At 36.3% G+C, this 18,204-nt stretch overlaps 1 protein-coding gene across 1 annotated transcript in view; it reads right to left on the reverse strand.

Moving 5' to 3' along the window:
• ST8SIA4 (ST8 alpha-N-acetyl-neuraminide alpha-2,8-sialyltransferase 4) overlaps positions 1-18,204 on the reverse strand; it is a 51,403-nt gene that overhangs the window by 12,575 nt on the left and 20,624 nt on the right. Inside the window, exon 4 of the mRNA XM_059873135.1 lies at positions 15,277-15,570. Within this exon, the coding sequence (XP_059729118.1) occupies positions 15,277-15,570 (294 nt within the window). The remainder of the gene's footprint in view (positions 1-15,276; positions 15,571-18,204) is intronic.

An 18,204-nucleotide genomic window follows, 5' to 3' on the forward strand; every position in this document is an offset into this window, starting at 1 on the left:
TGTTGGAAAGAGATAGATGTTACAGTGAGGTGTTCAATGGCTATCTTATTTATCTGACGTACTTGGACAATAACATATGCCTACTGTGCAGATAATGGAGCAAAATACAGAATTCTATGAATTAGAGAACCACAGAATTGATTCAGTTGGGCGGGACCTTTAAAGATCAGTCAAGTCCTCTCCCTGTGTTCTGGGCATGGACATACTTCACTAGACCAGCTTGCTCAAAGCTCCATCCAACACCTGGCCTTGAGCAATTCCAGTGATGGAACATCCCCAACCTCCCTGAACAACTTGTTCCAGTGTCTTAACACCCTCATGATAAAATATTTTTGCCTTCTGTCTAATCCAAACCTACCTTCTTTCAGCTCAAAATCACTGTCCTTCGTCCTGTCTTGGAGAGATTGGTAAAAAGTCTCTGCCTCTCCAACTTTCTTGTAGGCTCCTTTCAAGTACTGGAGGGCCACAGTAAGTTGTCCCTGGAGTGTTCTCCAGGCTCAGGAAGCCCATCTCTTTCTGCCCTTCCTCAGAGGAGGGATGCTCCAGCCCTATGATCATTTCTGTGTCCCTGCTCTGTACCGGCTGCAGCAGGTCCCTGTCTTCTCTCTGTTGAAGACTCCAGAGCCAGATGCAAGACTCCAGGTAGGGTTTCAGCAGAGCAAAATTGGGCAGAATGAACTCCCTCGACTTGCTAGCCAAGTTCCTTTTGATGCAGCCCAGGATACAATTGACTTTCTGGGCAGTGAGTGTATATTTCCAGCTCATATACATATGAAGACATGTTAATGTTTCCTTCAGGTTAAGATATCTTAATCACTAGAAAAACAATTTCTAAAATCAATTTGTAGCCATAAACTAGAATCCACCAGTGATAAACCTGCAGTGTTGCAACAATTTTTTCTTTACCTCCCCACACAGAGAGTATAAATTAATGAACTACCTTCACAATTATAATATGAAAGTCAATGTGAAAGTGTGTAATTTCAAATCAATCTGGTTTTGATTAATACAGACTGAACCTGCAGCAAGTAAACTAATTTTTGTTCCACATTTATTGAAAACTGCTAGCACTTCTGAGCTTTTTAAAATTCCCTTTACAGTTCTAATGGTTCTAACAACTATTTATTATTTTGTACATTTTTACCTTGTTCCATGGAACCATTTAAAAATATGGAAATATTAACGACTAAGATAAAACTTTAAAAATGTTGGAGAACATTTGAACAGTGTGACTGGTAGATGTAAAAATGATGATCAAGAAGCATGCATGACTTTACAAGGATTTTAAATGTCAGATAGGAGATGTTTTTAGATGGTACATAAACGGTCAAATCTAAGTGACAGCAACGTAGCAACATACAGTAGCAACAATAAAACACAATTAGAGAGTATCTGATAAACTAGTAAGAAATAGAACCATCAGGTTAAATATGGAATCTAAGCAGCTATTTACCATAATTTTATAGTCTTTCTTTCTCTGTTTCATTCCTTCTGCATGAAACCTCAGAAGATAAACTACTTACCTATGTCTGTAATGAAAAAGCACAGGTACAAAAGAAAAAACCTTGTCGGGAAAGTTGTGTGGGATTGCCATTCTAGAAAGCACACTGGGCCCAATTCTAAGAATAGAATCTAAGAAAATAATACAGCTATATATTTAAATAAATAGGGCTACAAATGGTTTCAGAGGGTGTCAGTGGCTTTTTTCCTCTTGCATAGGTTGCAAATATTACTTCTTCTCTAGAAAGGGTACTGGCATTAGTTTTGATTAAACAGAAACAATGAAGCAAAGGGATGATTCATAATCAGATTAAAGATAGCACAACAGTATTTTTTTGGTCTTAAAAAACAAATTTTCTACTCAGTAAAATAGGATTACCTAACACCACTCCACATACAGAAACTTAGGAAAAGGTGGGACAGATAAGCTTTAAAGTAAGGAAAGAGTGTCAGGCAAAATCCTCTAAATGTGTAGTGTACAGAAAAGCTCCAGCATTTCCTAACAGCAACATGAGAAGGCAGTCACAGGAAAGAGATATTTTCAGGTTTTTGGACATTTATAGCCTAAGATTTTATTTTAACTCATTTTTGATCTGGGTCTGTTATAGAAGTAGACTCTTCCACTGAAGAAAAAGTTTGGCTGTGAGTGGTAACAGTTGCTAGAAAGAATTCCTTTGCTCTCCACTCATTTTCTAAGGCTCCTTTTTCACCTAGGTGTGGCACATGGCAGCTGTTCCCTAATACTGGAAAAATTTATGGACCTAGAGGTTGATACAGAGCAGCTGTGACAGATGTGGCTGGTGCATTTCCGTGGCAGGAATTTTGCCTGTGGCATCAGGAATGTTGTTATCAGCAGCCATCCTCAAGCTGAATGACAGCAACACAAGCCCACTCTCTGACCTCTTCTACTTCTGGAGCTAAACTGAGAAATCTGAACCCAAAAGTATAACCCACCTGACCCACAGGGGCAATTCTAATAGGCAGAGATGAGACAGGTTATAAATAAACAGCCTATTTTCTATCAGACTTATTCACTTCCTGAAAGTGCCCTTATTATACTTAAAGCAGCTATTCAAGCCTCAAAAGGACTATTGAAGCAGTCCCTTGACAGGAAACCTTGATAATGGCTTAGGTCAGTAAAGGTACCAAGAAATGAATTTGACCCATGTTCTGCAGAGTAACTTGGTTATACAGAACCAATGCTGTTGGGTATGTTCATACTAATCTTGAACTTCTGTACTTTGTCAAAATGTGTCCTGGTGTTCTGAATTTTTCTGGGAATTGGTGAGGGCATAACAAAAATTATATTATATTCCATTAAAAATTACCAGCAAAAAAATCTATATTCCATGCCAAAGACAGGAAAGTGGAACAAAAGAGGAATTTGGTTTGTAAAAAGAGTGCACCTGATGGGATATAATTCTTCAGCTGTATAAGTTAAAGCTTGTCTGGGAAAGCCATGTCAATTAAGAACATGGAAAAACCTTCAGTTGGAGCAAAGATACTCAAAAAACAAATTCAGTTAAAGGATGGTGGACTAAAAAAGAACTATGTAACCATAGTGCAAAGTTGGGGACATTGTTACGTGCTTTGAAACACACAGCTAACCTTCGGATTAAATTAAGAAAATATGGACTTCAAAAACTTACATTAATTTAAAATATTTTATGACATAAAATTAATAATATAAAGTATTAATTATTCCTATTTTATGAAGGCATTACAACAACTTATAATTGATTAGCATTTTTCCTATATAAATTTGAACAGAATATTACTGGACTGCTGTAAGTAAAATTAGTAACTTGCCTTAATTCTAGCTTTCACTATTAGATCTAGTCGTTCCTAGTGAGTGAATATCTGCTCTTCTGCTAATGGCCAATTAATATATTTCTGTGACAGAAAAAAATCCTATCTAACTAATTTTCTCTCTTTTCAAAACAGTCATGGTTCAGAAGAAAAATCTAATATATGAAGAATAGAAATAAAATGCAGTGTCCACTATGAATAGTAGGAATCAGGAAGATAATAATGGAAACACCCACTCAAATTGTTAAATTCTGCCTTTGATCACTTCAGAATAATTTACCTGTTGCCTAAAACATCCATTCCACAGGTCTGTATTATTGAAAGCCCATTTTCTAAAAAAAATCATCACTTACATCACCTGTTAAATCTACCCTAAAAAAAGAAAAAGTTTGGTAAGAAAAGTTGTGTTGAATTTCCATTCTGGGCCCAATCCGAACAGAACAGTTATAAATGTAGACGAAAGAAAACAACACTATTTTAAATTGGGCTACAAAAGAAAGATGATCCCAGGATGAATACTCTGCCCTCATCTGAAAGCATTTCATTAATGGCACTGATACTGAAAGTAATGTTGATAAGTGCAGCCTATAAATTTGAGAATATGTTCAGGATGCTTTTTGCTCACTGGACTATAAACAGTTTTAAATTGCTTTCAGCTTGTGCCAAACTGCCCTGTACAGATGAAGTCAATAATGCCTAAGACCAGGTCTGGATACAGTAAAACAATATGTTCATTGCTATGCTATTTGTTAGACATTTTGAAGTTCTTGAAGTTCTCTCCATATAAATATATATGAAATATATTCGAGCTCTATATAACTTCAGTTATATAGAAGAAAATCTATATAACTGAAGTTATATAGATTGTTATATCTAATAACAATCTATATAACTTCAGTTATATAGATATATAGATATAGTTATATAGTTATATAGATATATATCTAATCTATTGTTTCAATTTATTAATTGAATAATAATAATATTAGTTTAATTTAACTGAAGTCTCCTATTTAGAGTATATTACAGAAAATATGCATTACAGGACCTTAAATTTGATCAGTGAAATGAACCAGAACAGATTATTCAGATATAAAAGCTACTGATTTTACTTTCTATCTTCAAGTGATTTATGATGATAGTCTATTCCACGATCCTCTGCGTTATGCCCAAAAATGACTGCTGTATCTTTAAGGCCCGGGACTGGGTATGTGCAGGGCTGGGGAGGGGGGAGCTTATGGGGGTTTTGGTAGGCAATTTTGAGGACTCACTGCACACACGTTCCATGGCTCTGTGAGGTTTGGTTCTGCTTGGCTAGCTCAGTTTTGTCGGTGCAGGCAAAAGCTTTTCCCTTCCCTAGCTTGAAGAAGCTGCAGGAGAAATCTTTCATCCGCCTTGAGGTGAACTCAACAGCTGCAGGTCTGAGAAGGGAGTGGGACTGGCGGGAGCAGGGCTGCCCTGTTCCAGCCCCAAGCCTCAGGGAGCCAAGGGAGAGAAAGCACAGTAAGAGGCTCCAGACCAGTTTTCCTTGCCTGCAATGACTGCTGTGGAGAGGAGGTCAATACCAGAGAGCGACCAGGTTTTTGCCTCCTGCTGAAACTCGTTGTGGAAGCTCCACTTCCCTCAGAATGAAAGGTGGTGCTGCCTTGAACCATGTACTGGGAAGAGGTATTTCTCCAATATTTTTCCCATTTTTCTGGCATTTTTGGTTTTTCATTCTTCTGTGAGTGTGGGACAGAACACGAGTTCTGATGGTTCAGTGTTGTTTTTCTTCCTCGCATTGGAGGCATTTTGTTATTATTAAACTGTTGGGGTTTTTTTTTCCACTTTCCTCTAGTATTAATTTTATACTGGTGCAGGGGCATTGTTGAAACTCTTTAGAGGAGATTCATTACAGTGTGTCCTTTCTTAAATTTGTCTCAGAAGTGAGACATCATAAACCCCATGGTTGCCATTGAATTAATCAACTGATAGAGGCAGGCTTTGAACAAATAGAAGTATACTACTTCAGTAAATGGAGGAGGCAGAAGTTACTCCTTTACCTCCAAAGGTTAGACAAAACCTTTGACCGAGTAAAAAACATTCACTGAAGCATGTACAAGTGTGTGCTGAAGAATGTGTTTGAACAGAAAAAGTTTGCTGCATCACAACTTCACGTGGAACTCAAAGTGGCAGACTGCCTTACAAAATCCATTAAATATGAAAGGCGCACTTGAACAATACAGAGGAATCCACACACCAGAGGACCTGTGTCTTAAAAGAATGAATGAATGCTCACTGTTCACATCCTATTAAATTCTAGCTCATTGCAAACAATACCAATGAAAATGCCTGTCAAATAGCAATGGGATGTGACTGGAATTCTGCCAAACCCATCAACTGGTTTCATAAGGACATGCAATACACAAAGGAAAAAAATTGTTTTTAGTCACTTCTACAATCCATCAGAAACAAATACGACACCTGTGTGTAAGGCTTTAGATCCCATTACTGATTTTACAAGCAATAACTTCCCAAGAGAAATTTCAAAAGGAAGAAGATTAATGGATGTTTTTACTCCACAAAGATTTTCTGTCTTTAGCTTGCTTTCTGATCTGACAGACTTCTGCATCATCTTCTCTTCTAACTATATACAAGAGGAGTATAGAGAAAAATAACAAAAGACTTTGCCAGACTTTATTGGCTAGTATTAAAAAAATAGAAACATGTCCTCTGTATTGTACAGCTTGCTTTATTTTCTTTCTGTGGGTTTCATGCACTTTAAATCTGCATTGCATCAATAGAAGCATATAGTAAGGAGGTGTCTATTATTTCTCACTTTATTACTGCTGTTATATATCAAATAAAGAAAAAAAGGAATCCTGAACCAAACGATATACCCACTTGACTAGACTGAAAGATTAAAACAAAGCAAATTTAGAAAAAGAAAAAAAAAAAAGGTTGTGTAAATGCATTTAGAATGATTTTAAAAGGAAATAGTTATCACATTATGGGTTAAAGCCTTTAAACAAAATCTGAGCTGTCTTACTGCTACTTACAACGCTATCTTTGCATATTGTCAGTGGCTTTACTAAGTTACCGGCAACCATGTAACCAACAGTCATTTGAAATGAGATCTCCAGTCTGAATTCAAGCTACTCAACTTTAAGCCATTAATGCTATAGATATATAGCATTATAAATAAAAATAAAAATATAAATATAAATATATAGTGTATTTGGCACATTTGGCACATTTGACACATTGGCACATTTTCCACATACTCTGTTCCCAGAAGTTGCTTTGCATATTATGAACAAATTTATACAATTTGAAAACAAAACCAGAAAGACAGATTTCCTGTTCTCTTTCACCTCTGCTTCAGAAAATGATCATCATACCAAAATAGCAATGATGGCTTAGCAATCTCATGAGTTAACAGAAGGAGATCTGAGGCATAATTTTGTGCTCTTCATCAGTCTTTATGTATTATCCTTGCTTTTGAGAAGCCTACTGTTCTTTTAACAGATTCATTTGGAAAAGATGCTTGCTACTAACATCTTCAGAGAGCTGACATTAACACATGCATGAGCCAAATATTCCTCTACCCATATCTTCTCAAATCTGTTTTCTCTCTCCTGAATTCATCCAGCTCATTTTTAAATATACTCCAGAGCCAGCAAGCATCATCCCTTTGGATCTACTCCCACTGTGAAACATCCCTGGGGGAAACCCACAAACTGCAGCAAATAAACTCCTCTTTGGAAACTCATGACAAACCCCTTGCAAGCAGCAGAAATCCCAATTGCCACCAGTGATCTATAGGTCAAGCCTGCATTTTGTTTCCAGTGCCAGCATGCAGCAATACTCCTGCAGCAGGCTGAGCTGTCCTATCTGCTTGACACTCCTTTTTTTGACAACACAGCTGGGCTCCCAGGGCTTCACACACCCAACACAGCTTCCAGGGGATGCCTTTTAGAGAGGAGAACACACTGCAGCATGGAGGGAGGGCTTCTCTCCTTGACATTATCTTTACCAGACCTCAGGATTTCTCTTTAGTGATTTTTAAATGACTGCTACTTTCCAAAGGAAGATAACACTGAGATTATTTTCTGAAACCTTCTTGTCATTGAGAGCTAATTAAACCACCTTTTTCCTATTGTGTTTCAATGCTCTATCCATTATAAACTAAAAGGTGAAAAAGGCAAGTCCTCACCTGTAAAGTTTGTGCCACACATGAATCTTTCTATGGCCTTGTTTGCCCTTCTGTATATTACATTTCATCTGAGACTAAATAATTTCATACAAGCATAAGCTGTGCCACCTGTTGATTTCAGTATGACTGTGAAACACCCATTTACTTCCCCTCTGCCAATTCTGCTAGTGGGTGTGCCCACACTTATACCCAAATTAAAAAAAAAAAAAAAAAGGAAACAAAACCCCCCATCTTGTGAGCCTCCAAAGTGTTCAGAAACCAGGGGCTGTACTCGTTTTTGATATGGCCCTATCTCAGATTCTTTTACAGGTCTTCTTTTCTTGCAAAAGAAAATGATTACTCATCTTCTTTGGAAAGTCCCCTGTATCTCAGAGGTAGACAATAAAGTACAAATAAATGTGAAATGAATAAGCAAGTTCTAGGAAAAACTTTTGCTAAGTCCATTTTCTTTGACTCCTTCATTAAAGACATGATACAAAAATGCAAATTATGACACTTGCTTCCACTAAATACAGACTAGAAAACATTAATAGGCTGTTTCTGCAGTGCTTATGAAGTATAGGAACTATAATATTTCTATACAGAAATATTGCTTTAAAAAGTTAGAAATGAAAGTAATTCTCTTTTACACATTACAGAAGTAGCTATTATTTTCCTAATTTTTCCTATGGCTGATTAATTCACCCGTTAAAGACAGAAGGACAGAGCTCAGAAAAGGACTTCAATACAGCAGCGTTATAGTATTGGATTCCTAACGTGAATCCAAACAGCACTAACCTCCCACACATATATAGATAGGTCCTCATGGCTACAAATGAGGATAAGGCTAAGGACAAGCATAATACCTAAGAATAGGATTCACAGGAGCAACTTCTGCTGAAAAAGACACACAAGACACAATGAAGAGGGACAGAGACTTCTGTCTAGAATGGGAAGGAAATGAGTACTGGTGAGAGACTTCAAATCTCATTCCATCCAAAACACATGCATTGCTAGCATCTATCTGAACTATGGTGAGCCTTCCAACAGCAAAGGAGCACAATCCAGATTTATCACCTAATGAATCAGTTATTTGCTTTGAAAATATGTTCTGTTCTTAAAACATCACACCAGGCATGTCAGCACAGACCTAATTCTCACAAGGGTCTGAAATAGAGCAACGCTCACCCTTTTTCTCACATTCTAATTTTTTGATGTAAACTGAAACAGGCTAACAGGCTTCCCTTAGCCACTGAAAAGCCTATACACGACTTGTGTATCAAATAAACAAATTCCTTCCCTCACATGGGGGCCTTACACTGACCAGTTGCTCACTGGGGTGGGAAGAGAACAGGAAGAGGAAAACGAAGTAAAGTCAGGAATCAAGATAAAGACAGCCTTATCTTGAATAAAAGAACTGTCTCTCACCTTCTTATTCTGCTACCACAGTTGTATTGCTTTGCTGAGCATGATGCTGGATTGCATGGCATTTCCTTTGGTAACAGGAAGTTTTGAGGCTGTGCAAGTGCCATTCAGGTGCAGCCAAAACAGTGGTGTGTTATTAACAACTTTTTTCCAACAAATAGAGCACACAGCACCTACACTTTGGTACAAATGTTCGGCAAGAAGATAGCAGCCATTAGTCTTAGCACTTGGTAATTCCAGACAAAACATCCTCATGTACTTCTCAGTGCTTCTGATCTGAAACACTTAAATCTCTCTCTGTATACCATCAGGAATTCAGAGACTTCAAACAAATCCATTTAAACATTCTTGAAGGAACTCATATGCATTAAAAAGCAAGACTACAGAAGACACTAAGCCAAACTGCTCCTTCCTACACTGACACCACTGTTCACATTTATGCCAGTATATTGTTTCACTGGAGTACTACTCATGTTAACAGCCCAATGACTTGAACTGACAAAAGCAAAAGGCCAAACCATATAGTGCATATAGCTATAGCTTTGTTCGCTTATTTCCATATCACCTCAGTAGTTAAGTAGGCATTTAAAGAAATCTGTTATTAGCTGGATGCTTAATACAACCTCTCCTCATCATAGAAAATCAGTAAGATTAAAAATAAATGCACACATCTTTAAAAACTCTTGGAAGGTGTTACAACCAAAATAAAAAGCAGAATTTTTATTATTGTCTGTTCTTGGAAACACAACTTTGAAAAAAAAGGAAGGAAACCTAACCATTTTCTAATGCATATATGTTCTAGCCAGAATCAACAGATAATTCATCTCATGTGTCAAAAAAAAAATCCCAAGAGAAGCTATTCTCAATTTTATTAATACTATATGGCCAACATCACTCTCTGTGGATTCCGGTCCTGGTTCATCAAAAATAAGACTACAAAAAATGTTTCTAGTTTGTTTCTCCATTGCACAGGTACAGGCTTTTTACGGGAGTATGAAATGATCAAATGGGAGTTATAACACATTTTCATGGTTTTCAGAAACACAGGTTTTATGAAAGGGAAAGTAAAAAAAAAAAAATCTCAAGTTGAAAATAACAGAGTAAGTATATTATTATTATTATTATTATTATTATTATAAATATAAATTTACAGATTCACTGTATGAATAAACAATGTTACTCCCTGTTTAGCTCCTAGGAGTCATTAGCATTAGTTAGAGTGCTATTGCTCATGGTAAATAATCTAAACAACAAAACTTGGAAATGGAAAATTTCCTTCCTATTCTTTCTTATGACTAATTCTGTTGCTCTCCAGTAGTTGAAACCTGAAATTCAATCTGGGAAGAGTAAGTTTTATAAGTGGTAGGTATATAAACATTGCTGATAAGAAACAAAGCAGTTGCCTCAGTAAGAGATAAAACCGTTCTCCCAAAACAAAAACTTACAGAAGTGTATTGTCAAAAGGTAAATAAATTTTTTTTAAAAATTGGATAGAAATATCCCTATTATCATGACAAACTTTCTTGGTTCACCTGGCAGAATTGACCAGAGAGTGAAAAATATAAAAAAGCAGTTTTTTATATACTTTATTTTCTGCGTTCATGTCCTCTACTTCAACTGCACTTGCCTCCAATAAAAACTCTCAAAAAGTAAGATATTGACGGACTTTGCTAAATCTTTCAGAAATGTGATAAACCAGAAGAACTTGTGCAAAGGAAATAAAAGCTCATCCTGTGAAACTTTAAGACAAGATTAGGGCATATCCTTAAGAGATGCAGGGGTGTTGCTGCTCTGGAAAGCAAGTGCTAGACTGAAAAGTCAACCCTGGAGCGTCGCCACTTCAAGAACAGGAACATCACTTCCTGCTCCCCGCATAGGAAAGCATATTGGGATTAAATTAACAACATTGCACAATATATTAGGTTCCTAAAATCCAAACTAAGTGGCTTCCCATTTGTTTGTATAACTTAAACAAAGCCAGGATACCTTAGGCTAGGGCACAAGGGTAATTACAATGTAAAACGCTTATTTTTAACATCCCCATAGATAAAAAACAGGATTGTATTCCAATGAAAAGTAGCTAGTGTTAATTTTTTTCCCAGTATTTTGAATATTTATATACACGATGCAAAAGACACAGTCATTTTATATTTAGAATTCTGTTTTTAGTGTAATAGCCTTTTTTTTTTCCTCAGGTGATTTATTCATCCATGTATCCCAAAACATCTTTTCTTAATAAGTACATTTTAGCAGTTAACTGAAAAGGGAACTCTGTTAGCAAGAAGAAAATAAACAGAAGTGTTTATAGATTACTCCCAGTAGTTGTTTATCAGTACAGAGCTGCTGGAAAACTACTTGATTTCTGCATGTTTCAGAAACTGAAAGTATTTCGTTTGTAGCTCCGGGAGTAAAGAACTCTGGAGATGTAGTAATGTTTCTCAAAAGGGCACTACATCCAAAGAATAGCTGTTAGTTTTGACTAATAAAGAAAAGGAGACCACACCACAGCAAAGTGACTATAAATAGGTACAGCATAGTCCTTACACAGACAAAACTCAGACATTTCAGTGGGAGTTCTGGTATGTTTAATGCAGGATAATACTGTTCTTTCACACGCAAGATCAAGGAGGAAATAAATAGAGCACAGGCAAATCCCACAGGATGTCCACACAATTGTTCCATACCCAGAAGATGGGAAGGAATCTAATGTGAAGCAGTTTTAGTGATATTGCAGTTGAATGACTAATAGCTCAAAATATCCAGTTTCCTACTGGCTCCACTTGGAAGAGCAGCCAAGAAAACATTCTCACACATCAAGATAAGCATGAGAACTTTGTTTTGTGGATTGAGGAGAGGAAATACAAAAAAAAACTTGGCAGAAAACTAGCATATTTTGAATCTGTATTGCTTGTCAGGGCAAGGGGGTGGTGGTGTTCAGCCTCTTCATCAAACGTCTTCAAATATTCACCAGCAGAAGCACAAAGTCAAAAGAGCTGTGCAAGGCTCTGGGAGTTAACTGACCTCTGCTTAATGTACCAACTACACGTTCAGTATCAGGAATCTTCTCTAATCCCTCCACAGATCCACGAGGTTGGATCCATAGCAGAATGCCCTGCTGATCCTACTTCTGAGTTTGGTTGGCCTACAGTTAAATCCGCATTCAATTACAGCTCTGCTACTGAGACAAGCCTCTAAACAGACATTTTCCACACCTCAGAGAGTATAATTTCATTTGGAAAGTATTACCACAAATAATCCTAATGAAACAGTTCAGCATTAAATCTCAGCCTTCTTAATAAAGTTTCTGAAATTAGTCATTGAAGTCAACAAAAAGAAGTTATATGGTTTGTTCATTATAATTACTTAATAATTAAACTTCTTGGAAGTGACATTAGAGAGCAAGTAAATGTTTTTAATCAGTTAAGATGTTAACTTAAAGATCTTAGTTCCATCTTGAACTCTGTCACGTATTGATTGCTTCATTTATTTTGTCAATATGTGCACAGTGACATTAAAAGTTCTATAAATTAGCTTTTAGAGACACTTTGGGGAAAAAATCATGCAATGGCTCCCAAATCACTCTCGAAATCTCATATTCAAAACTTACTGATCAAGAAGTGAAAAAGCAAAATAGAGAAAAAGGATCACAGGTAACCACTTGAACTAAATCTACTGAAGAGAAAAAAAAAAATCTGAATACAATGGCCATTTATGACACTACTCTGTCACAGACACATTTTCAGGAAAATCCTTTTGCCAGGATTTTTCTCCTGAGAAGCTGAGAGGCCTCAGAAACTAAATGTAAACAATAATTATCTGCTGCTGTGGAATGTGGCAGGTGCATCTTGCATTGGTCTCATATGAATAGTTTCTACTTGATGACCAATCACAGGTCCAGCTGTGTCAGGACTCTGGTCAGTCACAAGTTTCTATTATTATTCCTTTCCTTGCTAGCCTTCTGATGTCTCCTTTTTCTTCTATTCTTTTAGTATAGTTTTAGTATATAATTTTCTTTTAATATAATATATATAATAAAATAATAAATCAGCCTTCTGAAACATGGAGTCAAGATTCTCATCTCTTCCCTCGTCCTTGGGACCCCTACAAACACCACCACACTACTCATTTGAAAAACAGTTATCATGCTGGACACTGTATGTATATAATCTGGTTTTAAAACTAAAATCCTTCTGAGATTCTAGAGGAGCACCCATCACTCATAGCAGCTTTATAAAGCATGAAATCAGCAAAAGAGTAGTTTCTTTTTCCAATAATACATTGCCTTCTTTTTAATCCAAAAACTGCATAATGGACAAAAAAAAGTTTTAAAAATTATATCAGAATGCAGTAAACTGATCAATAGAGACTATCTGATCAATAGCAACTCTGGAACACTATGCACAGCTCATAACATTTCTTTCATTAAAAGGGAAGGAAGAACAGGAATGAGAATTTCAGTACAGTGCTGTGATTGTAGCCAAACCGACCTGTTTCTAGATAAAATTCTTATATAACTTTATAATACATTAGAAATAAAGAATTTCGCCTCATTAGATCAAAAGTCTAAGAAAATTTATGTTCTGCCCTTAGAAACTGCCTAACACCATATGCTTTAAAGGTTAATGAAGGAAAAATTTTACAGTTTGATGAATATTAAAAGGAATTCAGACAACACTTTTCAAACCTTGAGCCTGCACCCTTCAGCATGAGATGTTCTCTATTTGTATATAACATGTCAGGCTGGAATCATGAACCTTATTGACTATTAGATATGAAACGATTTCACCCAAAATTCACCATATCTCCATATTTTAATATCATTTTAGGTTCACTTAATCAAAGAGCTCTTGATATCAACTTAAATTTACTGTGGAGTTTAAACCGCAGATTCAACAATTGCACAAATCTATGCAGTCATATCAGATGACACTGCTAGGTATAATCTAAAATACACTTAATCTAAATTTTCAGCAATTCAGATGGCAGAGCTTTTGTTGCCTCATTCAGAGAGACAATGTAGGTACTAATACTTTTTTTAAGACAAAGCCCCCTAAAGGACCTTCATATTGGCCAGTTAAAGACTGCATATCCTGAATTACCATTCACATTTGATAATCTTACCCATTAAAAATGTTGTTTGTAAACTGGAAGCAATCTCAGAGGTTTATATACACATACAAACAACCATAACTATGTACGACAGACATTTTGAATACTTGAAAATTCAACACAATCATGGCCCATAAATAGCTGTAAGTCTAAATGTCTACTGAAATGGAGTAACTTAGTTATAAATAATGGTTTTCTGAAGGATTCCTTAATTTCATAGGCAAGAGATTTTTTTTCCAGTAGCATCACAGAGGGAATGTAGCAGTTAATCCATAAGGCATAGCAAAATATCCTGAAGAATAATTTATGCCTAAGCTTTACTCTCATACTACATTGGGACAACGGTTCACACATCCCTTCTAAACTTGCTGTAACAGTCAGAACAGCTACACAATCAGTAACTGGTGTACAAGCCAATACGCTTCACCTTACATATACAAGTATTTACAAGTACTTTAAGGCAACTTCCTGCACCCCACAAACAGCACATTTCAAGGAACTCATGCTGAATATTATCATACTGTCATAATTTGATGTACAAAGACATTGCATTACCATTATCTTTTGAATGATTTTCAGGCATAGACCTATATACTTTCAGGCATAGACCTACATATAGTAGTTACAAAGACATTGGAGACTTCATCTGATAGTTTTGTTTAATTATGGGGTTAAAAAGAAAAATATCTGCTTGAAGCATGGATACATCTTTTTTCTAATAAGTGGTTTCATTAACATTTTCAGTGATTCTGATCAATGTTTTTGAATTGCCAAAGCATCTGGCCAAATTCAAAAGGAGAAAGATTGCTCTAAAACCTAGATATTTTATGAAGGAGCACAGTACTTTCAGATCTGCCAGGCTTCATTATTTACAGGGTTGCTTCCTTACCCCTGATGCTGTTTAGATTGTATTTTTTATCTTCACAACTGTTTCCTGAAGAAGACATGTAGCACTTTCATTGTACACTGAATTCAGACTATTTTTAAGATTAGCTCATCACAAAATGATGATACTTTTTTTTACATAAAAGTGCCACTGGAAAAGTTATTGTGCAAACGCATTTCAGTTATCTGCAGCAGAGCTGGCTAAATGAGTGACCAGCATTTATTACCAAACAAAACTGCCCTAAATGCAATCCACTACATCAGTATGGGAAACACCATGCTCCTTTTGACACTCACCTTTTTTTCTGACTGCTAGGAATTCTAGTTATGATTTCATTGTGCTGAGGACAGACCAGTCTTTTCCATTCACTTACCCTCTGACAGCATGAATAAGTCTCAGTGATGGATAGGCAGTTCGCACTTTCAACTTATTCTTAAGGATTAATGCATTAACCCACTCCACATGCTTCTCTCCACCTTTGACCATGAATGCTGGGATCCAAAGGACACTGTCATTCAGCATGGATAGTCTATGCACAAATTTTTCTCTGTCACTCTCATTCCGAAAGCCTCCAAATGCTCTTTGTACAACTGATGGGTTCATGGTAATAAAATCTGATTTAGTTCCCACATCGGCAGCATACTCCATCACAGGAGCTAGATTGCACCTGAAGAGGAAGAAATTAATGGAAAAATGAAAACAAATATGAAACATTAACTCAGAAAAATGTGTGCATGAAGGGAAACCTAAAAAGAAACATGTAAGTCCAATTCAATTTAATGTGAGGAAAAAATACTATAAAAGGTGTGATCATACCTAGTATTTTACTCAAGTTGGACAAGGATCAGACAAATTTTTAAAAATGCTAAGTGTACAGAATGCTGTGACAGAAAATACTCATTTTTGGAATCATTTGGAAACCATATAATGATGCTCTAGAATGCATTAACATCTAAAGCAAGACTTGTGAATAATATGCTTTCTTAAAGCTATTATCTTTCATTATTTGTTTATCATCATGTTGACAACAGCTCTCACACAAAGAAAGCCATGTTAACAAAATAAGGTGTATTTTATACAATTTAGTCCATGCATTTTTATTTTACTTTAGTTACAACACAGTATATATATATTTTTTATAAACTACCTTTACCCCATCTTCAAATGAGTTTTTGGTACCAAATGACAACACTCTTTCACAGTCTGAAAAAGATGACAAATTCAGAAAGTCTCTCTTGGGAGCGGTCGCTCTGTTATCAGTCCCTCCAGTGCTGGGAATGGCTGCTGCAGGCCACAAAGTGCAGACTCTCCATGTTTCCCAGGTCCCAGTCCAGAGGAGCTTGAGTGGTTCCAAGAAAGGGAAAGAAAAACAGTCCAAGGAAAATTCGGACTGTCTAGCTAAACTAACTAACAAGCAGAAGCAAAAGCAAGAGCAAAGCAGGAGCAAGAGCAAAGTGAAATCAAAGAAAAAAGCAAAAGCTGGCCTATGTACTGCCCCTGTCTCTTGTGTCCCGCCAACTGCTGGGGGAGTGAGCAGGCTGACAACAAAACCAAACAAACCTTCGCTCTTCAGAGCCAGTCTTGAAGGCACAGAACATGATATCCAGCATAAACAGAACACATGATTGGGGGTAAAAGGATCACCCTAGGACACCTTACTTCTTCTAAGCATCACCCTAGGACACCTTACTTCTATGGCTGAAGTATTTAGAAAATGGTCTAATGAGACAAAGATTGATACATTTTAGAGAGGGGGTTAGAAAAAGACTTAAGTGTATTGGAAACATTCATAATTCATGTGATTGCTAGTATCACAGGCACTAATATCCATGGTACCTCAAATTAATGCTGCAGTGCCTATTCTTCCCATGACATCAGACCAGACCACAGACAAAACCTCTGCACAGCTATTTCAACAAGGTGGCTACTCTAAACTTAGTATTAAGAATCAATTATATTATTTAGGAAATTTCTAAGTTTACAGAGGCACCTAACTTACACAAATATTATGTACAACCATAATACTAAAAGGCAAACATACCTATAAAATATTCCCAGTAAAAATACAAGAGTTCCCACACATGAGCTTTCAGTGTGATGACAGAAGATTTTCAACTGAAAAAAGCACTGTAATGCTATCACTAAAAAGAGCTCTGGGATAAAAGGGAAACACTGGATAATATTTGCAATATCACGTAGTATTTGAGCACACATAAAACAACTGAGATACTAAGACATGCAGACCAAAAAGTCTCAGTGAATGAAAACCTGCTTCTTTCACACCTGTAGCATGTATCAGTTACGGTAGGATAAGTTAAGAAAAAAATGTGGAGAAAAAACTGTTAATGGCTGGACTTGTATGCCATGAGAAAAAATTGAAGAATGGAGTAGGTGCTCCTATACCACACTTTCACCAAACTGGGTGATCATCCCTGGGTTTGCTGTGCCATCTTTATGGCCCAATATCCATAATATCATAGTCTTTTAGAAAGCAGAGCTCAACAAAGAGAATAATACAATCAAAATCATAAAAGATATGCTCAAATGAGAAGTCAGTTATTCTTCAGAGATTCAGTTCAACTTGCTTTGTCATTAATAAGTATACATATCATATATATGAATACAGAGGTCCAGCACACAGTATTCATAGACCACATTTCAAGTTAGTTTTAAATAAAAGCCATTAAAATTTCACTGAGTAAAATGGCTATCATTTCCATTTTATCTGACATTGAGAACCAAAAGAATACTTTACCTACAGCAGAATAATGCAAGAATTGGCCATGAATCTGTAGACTTCTTAATCCTCTAACAATTGGTGGACTTGAGGATTACTTGAAATAAGTACTAAAAAACACTATAAAGCCAGGGGAAAGAAGTGCTTTATACTGACGCTTTGTTTCATTAATCTCTTTGTAGATCTAAGCCAAAAATATCTGTTGCACAGTAATAAACACATACATTCTGAGTAGACAAAAAAACAAAAATCAGATTGTTGCCGGCAGATATATTAAACATTTCTGAAACATAAGGCATTACACTTGATTAGTGTCAATAACATACACTCCTTCCTGAGTAGCCTGCGAGGTTCTGTATCCAGATTCATATCCAAATTCTTGTAAGAATCAAAATAGTAGTCTTGAGTTCAGTGGCTCATGCCATTTTTAAGAAATAATTGGACATGAAAGAAAAATTAAAGGCTTGAGCAAGCAGGAGAGGAAAAAAGAGTTCAAGACTGAAGAGAATCTCACAGCTGGACTATACTCAATCTATATGCAAGAAGCACACTGCCCTAATGTGT

Source organism: Haemorhous mexicanus, chromosome Z (assembly GCF_027477595.1).
Source record: "Haemorhous mexicanus isolate bHaeMex1 chromosome Z, bHaeMex1.pri, whole genome shotgun sequence".
Taxonomy (NCBI): domain Eukaryota; kingdom Metazoa; phylum Chordata; class Aves; order Passeriformes; family Fringillidae; genus Haemorhous; species Haemorhous mexicanus.